General features: G+C 46.1%; 1 protein-coding gene across 1 annotated transcript in view; it reads right to left on the bottom strand.

Moving 5' to 3' along the window:
* The window catches only part of LOC147663766 (isopentenyl-diphosphate Delta-isomerase 1-like), a 99,391-nt gene that overhangs the window by 71,457 nt on the left and 12,466 nt on the right, over window positions 1-15,468 (bottom strand). Inside the window, exon 2 of the mRNA XM_086950210.1 lies at window positions 473-565. Within this exon, the coding sequence (XP_086806336.1) occupies window positions 473-565 (93 nt within the window). The remainder of the gene's footprint in view (window positions 1-472; window positions 566-15,468) is intronic.

Below are 15,468 nucleotides of genomic sequence, written 5' to 3'. Positions count from 1 at the left end.
GGTGTAACACTTTAGTAGGTTCCAATACATCCATGATTTAAAAACGAACCCCACGCTTGGACTACAAGTCCCATCATGCCGAAATGACGTACTAAACGGGATCTACTAAAGACTTTGCATGTATTTAAATCCGTGACTGGGGCCTCCCAAACACATCCAGAAATGCCTGTGAAGAAGAGGAATGTCCGCCTCGAAACGCGTCGGCGAATTACAATAAATCCTTACCTTGATGAAATGCTGGCTGCCATATACTTTATGTCTCCTGTGAGTGCGTCTTCAAAGCTTCTGGGAACTTTGATATATATATATATATATATATATATATATATATATACACACACACACACATACATACACACATATGTACATTTTGTTAGGTAAGTGTCTACCAAGCAAGTTTCTTCCGCTTAATGCCGTTCAAACCTATACATATTTACAAGATCAGCTGAACTTTTCAATGTTTTACACTGACCTGGAAAAGTGATCTTAGCATCTGATCTTTGTTGCAGCAATAGTTTATTTTCAGTGTTAAACAGGAAAACACTGAACGCCCGGTGCAATAAACCTGAAAAACAAAGAAGATTTATAAAGTTATTTGAATGTTTTAAGACATTAGTGTAGGCATGTAAATGTTTGGCTGATTTTCAATTTAAATAAGATGAAAGACATCATTGAAAAGCAGGAATCTAGATATAATTTAAATCATGTCCCAGATTCCAATTTCTAGTGTTCCACTGCTGGGAGACTTACCTAGCAGAAAGAAGCTCACATTCTTCAACTTACATTATTTACAGTCCCTGCTTATTATCTATAGATAAAGGTTGGCCTAAATGATGAACTCTCACAACATGACTGTAGCAACAAAAGGTCAATGATCTGGCAAATGTCATTCATTAATTAGGACACAAATCATAGTCTTTCCTCTCCTTTGAGCTGTTTAATAAAGTATTTAGGTAGCTCCAAATTGCAGCAGGGGCCTTTAAAAATAAATTGTTTACTTTAGCAGGAATTTCTCAGTTGAAGATCGTACACAGACCAGTTTTTTTCATAGATTTACATTATACATTTAAATTGATAGGCAAAATGAAAATTTGCTCTTAATGAACAATATTTTGGAAATGTGTTTAAGAAAAGATCTGAGCTCAACTATGCATTTTCATTACATCTAGGACTAGGAATCCGTGCACCTCCTTAAACAAACTGAGAAGGCACCTACAAAGTTATGATCCTCTGTAGGAGAAAGTTCACTGTAAATTATTACTAAATGTGTTGGTCAACAATCTGTGGGGCAAGTACATGCCACTTTAGGGTCACCATCAAGTTCCACCCTATGAGGGGTGCCCTACTCCACAGATGGACGTAAACACGTGCCGTCACAATGGAGCACATATATGCCTACCAAAGTACATCAGGCCTTGAAAAAACAAAAAAAATGTGCCCACACTTGCAGTTCTAGTGACTTGAAAACTCTATTTGCCTAACTTCTTCGTTATCACATACAAGAATACCTTCAAATATGGGAGTTCTGTTTTGCAATAGGGTTTGTCCCAAAAAATGGAGTAAGATTTGGGGGGCATGGAATAAATATAGAGGGGACATTTGTGACCCAACCTCAGATGATGATAGTTCCAGCTCGGATTCCGATTGATGCACTGGGAATAACGAACTTGCTTACAGCCTATGCCACGACTGCTGGATTCAGATAAACTTGTACTTGTGACATAGCCATAATGGTTTCTGCTGAAAGACTACTGTGCTCAATTTGCTCTGTATCTTTACTGAACACTGTATCGCACTGTTTTAAAAATGCAAATAAAAATATATTTAAAAAAAAGAAATATGGGAGTGCTGTAGGTCTGCTGTATAAAAAAAACCTTTATATGATTTAATAGGCTAAATGTTTGCTCCATGTAGAACACACATCTAGTCCACATATTGTGTATACATGACCCCTGGCTTGCCTCTTAGGTCACTAATACCACTGTAATTCGGGTGGAGGCCGGAATAGCTCAGTTCATATTTGAAAAACTCACTTTCAATAAATATATTACTAAAATAGGATGTGATAGCACACTGTCATGCAATATGTGTTGTATTTACGTGACTTAGATGTATTGATATTACAAATAACAATGGCTTTTAATTTTTTTTAATTAATACTTAAATAAAAGTTATTGTAATTTATGGCAATATCTTAAACTTTTATAAATAACTTTTGCGGAGATTATGTTCAGTGTATTTTATTGTAACGAAAATCCAAGAACAGAAGTGAAATATTAACATCTTTTTGTGACATTTGTAACTAAGTGTAACCTGCAGGGCGAAGGAGTGCCACCTCTCCCCGAAACCCGGGGCGAACCTATAACCTATGACCCCCACCTCTTGTCTCCACAGCCCCCGAGGCTCCCGGACTGGAACCGAATAGAAGAGCAGTACAGTTGCGACGAGGAAGACGGGATCGGGCCCTTTAACTGGACTGGCGGGAGTGTGGAGGAGGAGGAGCCAAGATCCACCTTAAGTAGCAGCGGTGAGAGAACACAGGTGTGTTACTACACCAGAGGAGCGGACAGAGAGCGAGAGAGAGGAGTGGCGTGGAGCAGTGCGGAGATTGAGAGAGGAGAAACAAGAGGGAAGGAGGAGGAGAAGCTAGAGACAGGCGAGGCTACGGAGGCGTTCACAACGCGAGTGTCATCGGACGCAAAGGAGCCGCGAGGAAGAGCCGAGGGTGGACAGGACACGGCAGAGAGGAGAAAGCCCGGAGGCCAACATCACCACACTTCGCCCAGCCGCACACCAGGAGGGGTGTGGCTATCCGAGGTGCGTACTCGTATCGTGGGCTGGGTTAGAAAGAAGGGCAGAAGCCTCCGCTGAACCTTCCCCGTCCCCCTGGTGTCCACCGCACTCACGTCCTGTGTGTAACCAAGCACTTAGGGTTTCCCTCACTCCCCTTCCCCTGATTGTACCACTTAAAGAGTGTGTTCTGATACTTCCCTCTCTTGCGTTTCCCCCTCACCTGTGGAGCCTGGGCCACGACGGAGCCGGAGGAGAGAAGCCGGAGGAGGAGCCCGATCCGGAGAAGGGAGGAAGGTTTACTCAGAAAGACCAGGAGAGAGAGGAGCCGATCACCGAGAAGGAGCGCCCCAAGAAAGACCTGTACCTTTTATCTGTTCCACCAAATAAAACCTTCTAGAACCAAGACACGTCTCTTGCCCTTCCCTACCCCACAGGGCACACTAAGCTTGAAACATTGAGAGAACATATTTGAACCAGTTGTTGTTGAATGGTTGCACAGAGTGATGCTGTGGCGTTCAGTGGTGCTGAGTGATGCTGTGGCGTTCAGTGGTGCTGAGTGATGCTGTGGCGTTCAGTGGTGCTGAGTGATGCTGTGGCGTTCAGTGGTGCTGAGTGATGCTGTGGCGTTCAGTGGTGCTGAGTGATGCTGTGGCGTTCAGTGGTGCTGAGTGATGCTGTGGCGTTCAGTGGTGCTGAGTGATGCTGTGGCGTTCAGTGGTGCTGAGTGATGCTGTGGCGTTCAGTGGTGCTGAGTGATGCTGTGGCGTTCAGTGGAGCTGAGTGATGCTGTGGCGTTCAGTGGAGCTGAGTGATGCTGTGGCGTTCAGTGGAGCTGAGTGATGCTGTGGCGTTCAGTGGAGCTGAGTGATGCTGTGGCGTTCAGTGGAGCTGAGTGATGCTGTGGCGTTCAGTGGTGCTGAGTGATGCTGAGGCGTTCAGTGGTGCTGAGCGGTGCTGTGTGCGATCAGCGGTGCTGTGTGCGATCAGCGGTGCTGTGTGCGATCAGCGGTGCTGTGTGCGATCAGCGGTGCTGTGTGCGATCAGCGGTGCTGTGTGCGATCAGCGGTGCTGTGTGCGATCAGCGGTGCTGTGTGCGATTAGCGGTGCTGTGTGCGATCAGCGGTGCTGTGTGCGATCAGCGGTGCTGTGTGCTATCAGTGGTGCTGTGTGCGATCAGCGGTGCTGTGTGCGATCAGCGGTGCTGTGTGCGATCAGCGGTGCTGTGGCGTTGAGCGGTGCTGTGGCGTTGAGCGGTGCTGTGGCGTTGAGCGGTGCTGTGGCGTTGAGCAGTGCTGTGGCGTTGAGCAGTGCTGTGGCGTTGAGCGGTGCTGTGGCGTTGAGCGGTGCTGTGGCGTTGAGCGGTGCTGTGGCGTTGAGCGGTGCTGTTGCGTTGAGCGGTGCTGTTGCGTTGAGCGGTGCTGTTGCGTTGAGCGGTGCTGTGGCAATGTAAAATGTAGCAAGGTGAGAGCTGAAGGGGCCTTGTGAGGAACCAGAAGCATTTAAAGCTAACGAGGATGGCAGAGAGCTGATGAAAGGGACGCTTGTGGACGCCAGACGCTTGTGGATGCCAGACGCTTGTGGATGCGTGCCAGACACTTTTTGGATGCCAGACGCTTGTGGATGCATGCCAGACACTTTTTGGATGCCAGACGCTTGTGGATGCATGCCAGACGCTTTTTGGGTGCCAGACGCTTGTGGATGCATGCCAGACGCTTTTTGGATGCCAGACGCTTGTGGATGCCAGACGCTTGTGGATGCCAGACGCTTGTGGATGCATGCCAGACACTTTTTGGATGCCAGACGTTGTGGATGCATGCCAGACGCTTTTTGGATGCCTGACGCTTTTTGGATGCCCGACGCTTTTTGGATGCCCGACGCTTTTTGGATGCCCGACGCTTTTTGGATGCCCGACGCTTGTGGATGCCCGGCGCTTGTGGATGCCCGGCGCTTGTGAATGCCCGACGCTTTTTGGATGCCCGACGCTTTTTGGATGCCCGACGCTTGTGGATGCCCGACGCTTGTGGATGCCCGGCGCTTGTGGATGCCCGACGCTTGTGGATGCCCGGCGCTTGTGGATGCCCGGCGCTTGTGGATGCCCGGCGCTTGTGGATGCCCGGCGCTTGTGGATGCCCGGCGCTTGTGGATGCCCGGCGCTTGTGGATGCCCGGCGCTTGTGGATGTCTGATGGGTAATGCTTGTGGATGGTGGATGCCCGACGCCTGTGGATGCCCGACGCCTGTGGATGCCCGACGCCTGTGGATGCCCGACGCCTGTGGATGCCCGACGCCTGTGGATGCCCGACGCCTGTGGATGCCAGACGCCTGTGGATGCCTGACGCCTGTGGATGTCTGAGGGGTAATGCTTGTGGATGTCTGACGCCTGTGGATGTCTGACACTTTTGAATTTTTGACGCTTGTGGATGCCTGAAGCTTGTGAATGCTTGACGCTAATGGTGTGTGTGTGTGCGCCTATAAAGCGTGCACTGACAGCTGTTAGTGTCGGCCTGGTGGAAGCGTGCACTGACTGCTAGTAATGTGTGTGCATGGTGGAAGCGTGCACTGACGGCTGGTGGTATGTGTGCTTGGTGGAAGCATGCAATTATAGCTGGTGGTGTGTATGTTTGGTGAATATTTGCACTGACGCCTGGAGGAATGTGCCTGTTAAAACGTGCAATGACAGCTGGTGTTGTGTGTCTGTCTGGTGAAAGCGTGCACTAACGGATGGTGATGTGTGCCTGATGGAAGCGTGCACTAATGGCTAGTGGTGTGTGTGCCTGGTGGAAGCGTGCACTGATGGCTGGTGATGTGTGTGTGCCTGTTGGAATCGTGCACTGATGGCTGGTGGTGTGTATGTTTGGTGGAAGCGTATACTGACGGCTGGTGGTGTATGCCTGGCGAAAGTGTGCACTGACGGCTGGTAATGGGTGTGCCAAAGAAAAAGTGTGAAACAAAAATAACGAGTGTAAAATATAAGTGTAGAGTGTGAGACAAAGAGACCAAAGATGTGAGAGCAATTATAATCTCCATTCAAGATACATAATGGAAAGTTATATACCTTTTGCGCTAATGTGACAGAAAAAAAAGAGAGAAGGAAGAGAAAATCATCTAGTGTACTGTGTAAACTTAAAATAAGGTACAAATGTTGTTTAAGTAAAATAATACAAAACCTCCTTGACGTTGCCTGTGACTAACAAATAAAGTTTTTTTGGGGAAAAAAAAAACTTACATTGGCTAAAAGCCCTAACATATTGCTAACAGGGGGAAATACTTAAATGCGCCCATCATAGTGCCGTTCTGAATTCAAATCAAATATAACTTTATTCGATTGTTAAAAAGCAATCATAAAAGTGTACATAAAAACATTTCATTAAAAAAGATTCATTAGTTTATTTTACAATCTCTCTATGGCGTACAGGAAAAACATAAATAACAAGAGTTTCAGAATTCATAATATCATATATCTTAAAGTGCATTATGTAATCATACTTTTCCTACTACGCATCACATTTTTCAGATACAATATAGTTGTTGCAACACAGATAGTTATCCAAGTATTGGAGGCTTAACATAGCCACACGGCATTGCAGATGGCCCATCACTCAACAACGGCAATAAAACATGTCTAATCAGGCAATAAAATTTACAAAAAAGAAGAACATGTATAGTACTCTGGGGTGAAACATCACAGGGACAGGGAGGTAATTCGTGCATCCAGTTATTTACTGTTGGGAAACTAACCATTCTGTGGAAAATTCCAAATCTAAAACGAGATAATAAAAATCTATCGTAATTATCTGGCACATAGATCAAATAGGGTTGAATATTAAAAGTTGTTAAGATCATTTGACAGTAGGTTTTAGAACCTCTGATGTGATTCTTAAAGAATCCAAGAAAGCCAGACCCTCCTGCTTTAGTTCTTTACGTGAAATGGCTGAGATAGTAAGAGGAATTAGAAAATAATCTAACTTTCCAATATCTGTTAAAAATGTACACATAGCTCAGCCATGGTATTCTCATGGCTCCTTCTAATTTTAGAATATTTGTCAGAATATCTCTATTAAGCTTTGTTTCTTCTTCTGTCCACAGCCTATGCCATAATAACACAGGCTCCAGCTTAATTAGATCAGATATAAAGGCAAGACCCAATTCTGCATGACAGTTATAATTAGGGTGCTCTTAGGAACTGCAAGGATAAACTTTAGGAAGGACTTTTCCACCACCTGGATGGGCATAGGGTCAGCAAAGCCCCATACCCCACTACCAGACACACATTTGGCTTTGTAGATCTTAATTAACTCCACAGGAGTTCTGGTACCTAATTTCTTTGAGAAAGTCTTGAGGGCAGCTGTCGAGCGAACCAACACGAGTTTTTTCGCTGTCACTGCCTGCGACAAAGACTTACTCTGAGTAAACAGTATGCCCAGGTAAGAAAATTGCTTAGTGGATTCAAGCTTCTGTCCTGCTCTAAAAATGGCCCTCTTAGGTTTATGGTACCAGCCGCAGTGCATAGTGAAATTTTTAGATGTATTAACTCTTAAACCCAACTCATTCATAAAGAGAAAAAAACTGTCCACCACACGCTGGAATCCCACTTCAGTACGTGACATTAGCACAGCCTAGTCAGCGTACAAAAGCGCCGGGATTGGACAGCCAGCTACATATGCAGGATCAAAACTATTATCGCACAGGTCGTTTTCCAATCCATTAATGTACAGATTAAAAAGCAAGGGGGCCAGGACACAGCCCTGTCTGACACCACTCCTGATTGGAATTTTATCAGTGCGTTCCCCCTTCAGGCCATAGCGAACACGGGCTTATGCATCACTAAAAAAACTTTTAAGATAATAAATAATATTTTCTTCAACCCCAAGTTGTCCCAGGAATATCAACAGTTTGGAATGAATCGCACAGTCGAATGCGGCCGAGAGGTCAACAAAGGCCAGGAACAAGTTCCCTTTCCTGGCCCTTGTGTACTTCCCGATCAGCATTAAAAGATTTAAACCCTGTTCCACTGTGACCAAACAAGAACGGAAGCCATACTGTAGATCAGATAAAATAGAGTTTTCTCTGGCCCAAACCAAGAGCCGATCCAAAACTATCCGACCCACTATTTCTGTAAAAGAATATAAAAGGGAGATGGGTCTATAACAACCCGGGTCGTGTCTATCCCCCTTTTTATAGATGGGGACTATTACAGACTCCACCCATGTAGGCAGAAATTCCAAAATACAGCTAGCGTTAATCACCTGGACCAGGAGGGGGACCCACAGACAGAGGTAGCCTTAAAAATATCTATGGGAACACTGTCCGAGCCAGGGGCCTTTCCACCCTGGCTTACATGCAAAGTTTTTCCTCACCCTCATACACTCTAGAAAAGTGCCTAATCCAGTCCGATACAGGAATTGCCATTTCCAGCCTAGGACCAACCTCTTCCCTAGGAAAGGGTGTTCTAATGAGCTTCCAGAAGCCATCACTGTCGGTCCTACTAGGTGCAAGGCTTACCAAGCTTCTATTTTCAGTGATTTCTTTCCATCTCTTATAGATATTTTGTATTCTTTCCTGAGTCTACTAACTTCCACAGCGCACCTGAGTTTCTTATGTAATTCCTTCTTTAGAAGTGCATAAGCTCTAGTACAACTAGAGTCAAACCAACCTCCTTTTTGTTTACTGTTTTTAATCTGTCTCATAAGGGAGGTCCTAATTTCATTGGAAATAGTCAGGTAGGATGCAAGAAGCCTTTCAGGAATAGAATCTTCCCCTAAACAGATCGCTAGCTCAGATGTGCATTTACCAACCACTTTTTTAAGTATTTCCGACTGGTCCGCCATAGCCCATTTTAGCGAGTAACCATTTATACTACAGATAGATAGATTTTCGTCCACACTGTCCCTTTCTTTATTATTTTTTAAGGCGGACGTTTTTGGAAGCAAAATGGCCACATAGAGCGGGAAATCCGAGACCTTAAAGGAATACATTCTATTATCATACTTATTTGATACAATAGCATAATCGATAGTAGTAGCACAACCCCTTCCATTGAATGTTGGGAGTAGGGAAGATGGTAAAGTACAGACTTCATTTGCAAATCCCAAATCAAATTTAGCAAGTAAGTTGTTAAAATTGTTCCCCCTGGAAAGAATGATTGAAGTGCGAGTGGGACAAGCTGTCTTCCCGTATCGTTCCACACCTATTATCCTCCGACATACTACACAAAGTGCAATTAAAATGCCCAAACAAAAGTATCATCAGATCATGTCTGAAGATTTTATCCTGCAAAGACAAGGCTTTGGCCAATTTACTTAGAACAATAGATACATCACCGATGGGATTATTATTATATAAATTAAGAAGAGCAATCGGAGTATCAAAAGCCATGACCAATATCAAAAGTTGAAAGTAAGTATCTAGAACAGGATCTATTAGTCTTACTAAATTCAGTTTGTTTGACAAATATATGCTCAATCCACCCTTCGCTCTTCCATGTGGGGCATCAACAGCTGGAGTATGGAACGTCCTAAAACCGTTTAAGTGGACCGGATCCAGACTCCATGTTTCTTGGAGGCAGAGCACATCTTGGGTCTGAGTAAAGTCCCCCCAAACTGGGTTAGCAATTTTAGATCTAATGCCAGCAATATTCCACGAGGAAATTTTGCATAGCAACGAGGCCAACGGGGAAGGAACAGGAACGCCAGAAGTTGAGCCAACTGATAAAGGAATAATACTCTGCTCACTTCCAACCTCTAATCCTTCATCTTGGATCTCTGAACTCCCTGTATGACCCACAATCCCTAGCATATTGGGGGCTTTATTAGAAACTTTCCCCCGTCTGCCTTTACACTTTCCTCATTGCTAACAGTGGGGGTGGAGTCTGTTTTTACACCTAAAAGATTTTGTGTGGTGGTGCCTACCTGCAGTCAGTCGTTGTTTTCTAGTCCACTAAGAATGTCAAAAGGATTAGATATTGGGATCCCATATCTTCCAACCAACAGTCCATCCTGGTCTAATGATGGACAGGGGGGGGCTAAACGCCTAATTGGTGGAGGTGGGCAATAGAAAAAAAACGAGGGGGAGAATGTTAACAAACTCGGGGTCAATTGACCCGGTGCAGCCCCTCTCAATTATTTTACGAACCAATGGTGGAGACCGAAATGTTAGAATTACACAGTCCCCGCTCAATGATTTATTTAGTGTGCCCAACCAGCTCACTCTTCTGACCATCTTAAATTCCGAAAAGAAGGAATTATTGAACCCAAGTTTAGAAGATAAAAAATGGATGGATTTATTCGTTAAGGTCGACCAATGTTCAAAAACATTAGGAGGTAGAGAAGGAACATTGGCTAACACCACTGTATAGTGCCGTTCTAATTTTACCACAAACACATTACTGTTTAAGATACTATATATTTCTATAAAAGAGAACCTTTTGTATGTTAGGAGTTACGTGTAAAATAACTCGGCACCCAGAGGAAACAACACTTAAGGAGGATGTCTGGATGTCTCCGTGTGGCTTGAGCTCTGGTGGCGCCTCGGGCATGTTTACTGCTTTCACAAGCAAATGCAAATCCATTCATCAAGCAGGATGGCAGGGTGGCTTTGTCTGGCTTCAGGCCCATTGGCAACTGTTGTTTGTTAAATGCGTAGTATTCAAGAATGTAGCATTGTAGAGGAGCCAAGCTGGCGACCAAGATGGCCGCTTAGGCTCCCGGCTCTGTAGACCTCCTCATCCTGCTACAAGATCCTGCTAGATATCCTGTGCCTATGCAACGCTCCCGTGTAGACCAATCAAAGGTACGCCGCACCGTGAGCTCCCGAAAGTTCTGTCAGCTTCGAGACCGGAGAAACATCGTCTTGAAGTTTGCTGCCTACGTTAGCCCTGAAGCCGGGACCTCGAGTAGAAATCTTGCCGGCACCTAGTTGAACAACATCGGACACAGGAGTTTGGGAGGGGCCGGTCCTCCGGAACGGAAGTTAAATTTTTGTCCGATCTTCGCATTGAACGTTCGAACAAATTGGCGTTGTGAATGAACACCCCACAAACACTGCGGATGCAAATTGGATATTAATTAACGGAGCCAGCGCCGTGAAGGGCTTGGAAACAGTCGGGAAGGTGACCCGGCGGCTGCGGCCACATCCTGAGGACGACCCCGAACTATCCTGTACGTGAGTGGAGCGGGTGTCCTCATCTTTAACTCTAGTTGGTCTATCCCTATGGGACTGACCATGGTGGAACTGTATGACACGACACCCAATATCGACCTGCGTAGGATTCGAACCCAACCCTCCAAGGGGTCCAGGGAAAGTCGTACGGATATCTTGGGACGACATATCCTACCCAAGGGGTTTTCGATATCAGACCAGTATGTCACAAACGTGGGGAAACAATCCGTGTCGGCCAGAATTGAACCCACGCTCGCAGCTCTAATGGCGGCTGTCGGTGGTCTTCACCTTTCCCTGAACCGGAGAGCCCAAGCACTGGAACTTAAATTGGATGCCGTTATTTTCGAGATGGGGCATATGAAAGAGGCTTGTGTTCAATTTCATGACAGTGTAAAAGTGGCGGCGTTTACAGCAACTGGTTTAATCGACGCCAACAACCCTGTGCAGCGAGAGGGGAGAGACACTCTGATCCGCAAATCAGCTAATGGCTATGTGTCGGACGTCCTTGTTGTATTGGAATGTTCAGTATTGACATTGACGGAGAGAAAATTGCGCCGTAAAATACATCTGAGAACTCATGTAAGGACTCAGGAATGGATTGACAAGATACCCCTCTTGCTTTTTTCGAACTCAGTTAAACGTGACTGGAAACAATGTCGGGAGTTCTTGACGAAGCGGATGGTACCCAGTGACAATGTGATTGAATGTTCCGTGATGTTTCCGGCTCGCTCCTGTGTTCAGCATTCTTCCAAGATGGCGACTGTTTGGGTGGAGAACACTCATGTACCTGATCAAACCGGCCAGGGCTGAGACTGGCTTATCCTTCAGGACTTTTGTTCGAGTTGTGGCTGTGAGAGACTCACTATATAATGTTGATACCGGGAGACGAGTAATGAATCCCCCGATCTTAGCTCGATTGTGTAACCGTTAAATATCCTTACTCGGGGAGGCTTAGGGTTAGCGGGAGGGGAGAGGCCGGGAGCCTGTACCAAGGCCCTCCTCCATTCCTTTTATGGGTTATAGTTTAGATGGGGCGTCAGGCACACTGCGAGTTGGGGTTTGGCGTTAGCCGCGTGCAGGGGTGCAGGGTGGGGCGTTACGCGCTTTGAGTTTCTTGTTTATTTTATTTTTATTTTCTTATATTTGTAATTATCCTGACCCCCCTTTTATTAGTATTAGGGTGCTAATGTGAGCGTTATTGTTTGATCTGGTGTATCTTCTACATACAAGGGCTGCAATGTATCCTGTTCATGATCTAAATATAAAGTGATTTTGTGACCGGTGGGACTGAGGGCCAGCACCCTTCGATAGAGCGAATCCTGTTAATTTCATAATCCTGATTGTTTAGGAGTGTTGAGTCCCGATATACTGTGTCTTATGTCTCTACTATCCTGACTTCTCCACAATATGATATACTTGTATGTATATAATTGCATTGCACCTGATACCTTCTCATTGTTATTGCCTTTTTAATTATTAATAAAAAGATTTATATAAAAAAAAAAAGTAGCATTGTAAAACAAGAAATGACGAAGCAGGGTAGGAGTGATGATGGGAGATCGAAGAAGAGGGATTGAAATGGTATTGGATGGAAAGAAGAGGAGAAAGGGCGAGAAGAGTGACAGGAACACGGTGGGGGAGAGAAGAAAGAAAGGGAAGATATGAAAGAAGGCGAAAGAGTGAGAAAAGTGGCTACAACCGTGATGGAAAAGGGGGAGAAGAGTGAGGGTGGTGAGGCTGAGGGAGAAGAGAGATGGCGCGGAGAGGCCACATAGAAGAGGTTAGGAAAAAGACGTAGAGAAGAAGAGAGGTAAAATCGTTTTACTCTCAACTTGTACATACTGGGCGTTGAATACTCTCTGCTGTACGCTTTATTAAAAGGTTGGAGAGTAATAGAGAGGGGAGAGAAGAGCAAAGGTTGCGAAGGAGGGGAAAGCGAAAAAGGAGAGGTTAGATTAGGAATAACGACCAGAGCTGCAGACTAAGTTCTTGTGTAATGTAAGTGGTTCTAGTGTAAAGTGCTCTAATGCCTCCCGATCGAGTTCATGCTACATAAAATTGCAAGAACACACAGAGCTGGGTATGAGTGATGGTGGGAGATCGGGGAAGAGGAGTTGGGATGGTTTTGGGTGACCCGCTGAGCGGACAGAGCTGCAAGAAAACACGGAGCCGGGTAGGAGTAATGGTGGGAGATTGGGGAAGAGGAGTTGGAATGGTATTGGGTGACCCGCTGAGCGGACAGAGCTGGAGGCGGAAGAGTCACAGGGAGGTCCATGTGTGGAGTAGGAATGATGGTGGGAGATCAGGGGTGGGAGATCGGGGAAAAAAAGTGCAAGAAAAAATAACGGAGCAAGGAAATACGGAGCGTGGTAGGAGTGATGTGGGAGATCGGGGAATAAAACTGCAAGAAAAAGTGTACAGAGCTGCAAAAAAAGACGGAGCAGAGCAAGAAAAGATTGAGCGGAGTAGGAGTGATGGTGGGAGATCAGGAAAGAAGGATTGAAATGGTATTGGGTGGAAAGACTAGGAGAAAGGGCAAGAAGAGTGTCAGGAACACTGTCACGAGGTCCCGGACTCGGACTCTGACTCAGACGGACGGGGTGTCCCTTCTAACCATTGTTCCTTTCCACCCCGTCCGCAGGATCCTTTGAACGTTTCTTGGATTTCCTCTGCCATACCGTCGTCACTGGACCCGCCTTCCCTGACGTTAGGGGCTTCCCCAGAAGGCTGCCAATCACGGGTCACTTCGTCATCGGCCAGGAACCAATCCACTGCAGGGCTCGACAAATGTACTCGCCCGCTCGCAAATGCGAGTGAATTTTGTTCAGGTCGAGTCAGTTTCAAGGCCTACTTGACCGGCCTGGCGAGTGCTATCTGATAGGTGCAGTTACAGTTGAAGGCTCTAGGTGGCAGCGCATTGCGGTGCGGTGCGCGATGAAGGCTTTAGGGGGCAGCATGTTCATGCACGCACGCACGATAGGCGGAGTGCAGGTGGTGCGGTGCGCAGTTAAAGTCTTTAGGGGGCATCACACTGCCTATTGTTTGGAGGCCAGGGCCGTCAATCTTGTAGCGCGCGAAAGCGCTACCAATGACAGCCCTGGCCTGCCCCCGCGCTGTGCTGCTTAAAGTGCAGCAGTGACGTAGCACGCCACCACACGCGCTCTCCTCGGTGAAGTCGGGACTCAGTGGCAAAGTGCGGGACGATTTGGCAGAGGTGAGTCACTTTTAAATTTCTTTTCATTTACACGAGGCTCCGTCATGTTGTCTCACCTTAGGTCAGCCTCCGAGTCTACGTTTTCCTTTTCCAACAGCGTTAGCTTTCCTTTTTCAACAGCGGTAGGCTGGATGGGGTGGGGCCGGTTTTATGAGAGGGGGCCGGTTTTGTTGCAGGGACCGATGTCAGTTTAGTAGTATTAGACTGTTCCGTGTCTCTCCTCATGAAATATTACATGACGATTTTTAAAAATCTACCTGGCAGTGCACTATTGATGAATGTCTCCGCCGCGGTCTTATGTTCACCCTTAGGGTTGGGTCTGGAGTGGACCTGGTGAATGTTATCATGCGCATTGGGGCGCGCTGAGTCACGCAATAATTTTATTATTTATAGCATGCTACCCGCAGGTGAGTCTCCTGAGTGTCCGTCCTGTTGTATGCATGTAATCCCCTGATCATGGCACTGTCTGGGGGCGTCGCGACCCGGCCGGTATCAAAAGCAAAAGGGTAGGCCCCGGCACTTTTACATTGGATCGTCTATTCTTTTTTTTGTGTTCATCTCTGATGGAGTGCTTAGTGTTTTTCAGCTGGTTCCCTTGTGTACTGTTGCTACCACCTGCCATCCTGCCATTGTCCGTGGTGTTGAGTGTTTTCCATGTTTCTTGCCCCAGCCACTCCCACCCTGTTGTCCGTCACTTGCCCCTTCACCTGCCGTTATCTGTATGCTTGCTCCCATCCCCTCTGTCCCACCCCTTGTTGTCTGCGTTGTTCTCTTGTAGGTCAGGCCTGCTGGGTGAGTCCGTGCCTGTTCGAATGCTTGGTGAGCAGTGCAGGGAGTTGAAGGTTATCATGGCTTGTTGTTTTTACGTTATAAGAAAAATTAATTCTGATCATTTTTGTGAGCCTTCATTCATAGGACTAGCTGAATAACTGGTGAAAGCTTGTGCAGCAAAATCCTCGTTTGCCCATTTCAATCGGTAGAAAATTGAAGGCAGTACATCTTACAACCACGCTCCTTCTGTGTGTTTTTCACGTCACCAGGGAACCATGTGTCTATATTTGTATTTTTGTAACTTGCATAGAAAGTTATTTTAATGTCTAGATACTGTGCTGGTGGGGGTCTGAAGTTGCTATCTGTATCATGGCAGGGCAAAGAAGTGCTCTGAAGATGGCAGACTGCCTTGACTAACTCGACTTTAATTTGGGTCATTATTTTCAAAAGTGGTAACCTAGTTGTCCAACAATTTGTGTAGAAGAAACGTGACCTCACTTTGCAGCACCAACATTTTTAAAAATCTTTTTAACT

Source organism: Lissotriton vulgaris, unplaced genomic scaffold (genome assembly GCF_964263255.1).
Source record: "Lissotriton vulgaris unplaced genomic scaffold, aLisVul1.2 SCAFFOLD_3888, whole genome shotgun sequence".
Classification (NCBI taxonomy): Eukaryota; Metazoa; Chordata; class Amphibia; order Caudata; family Salamandridae; genus Lissotriton; species Lissotriton vulgaris.
Note: the sequence above shows the minus strand (reverse complement) of the source record. Positions and strands in the feature narration are given on the sequence as shown.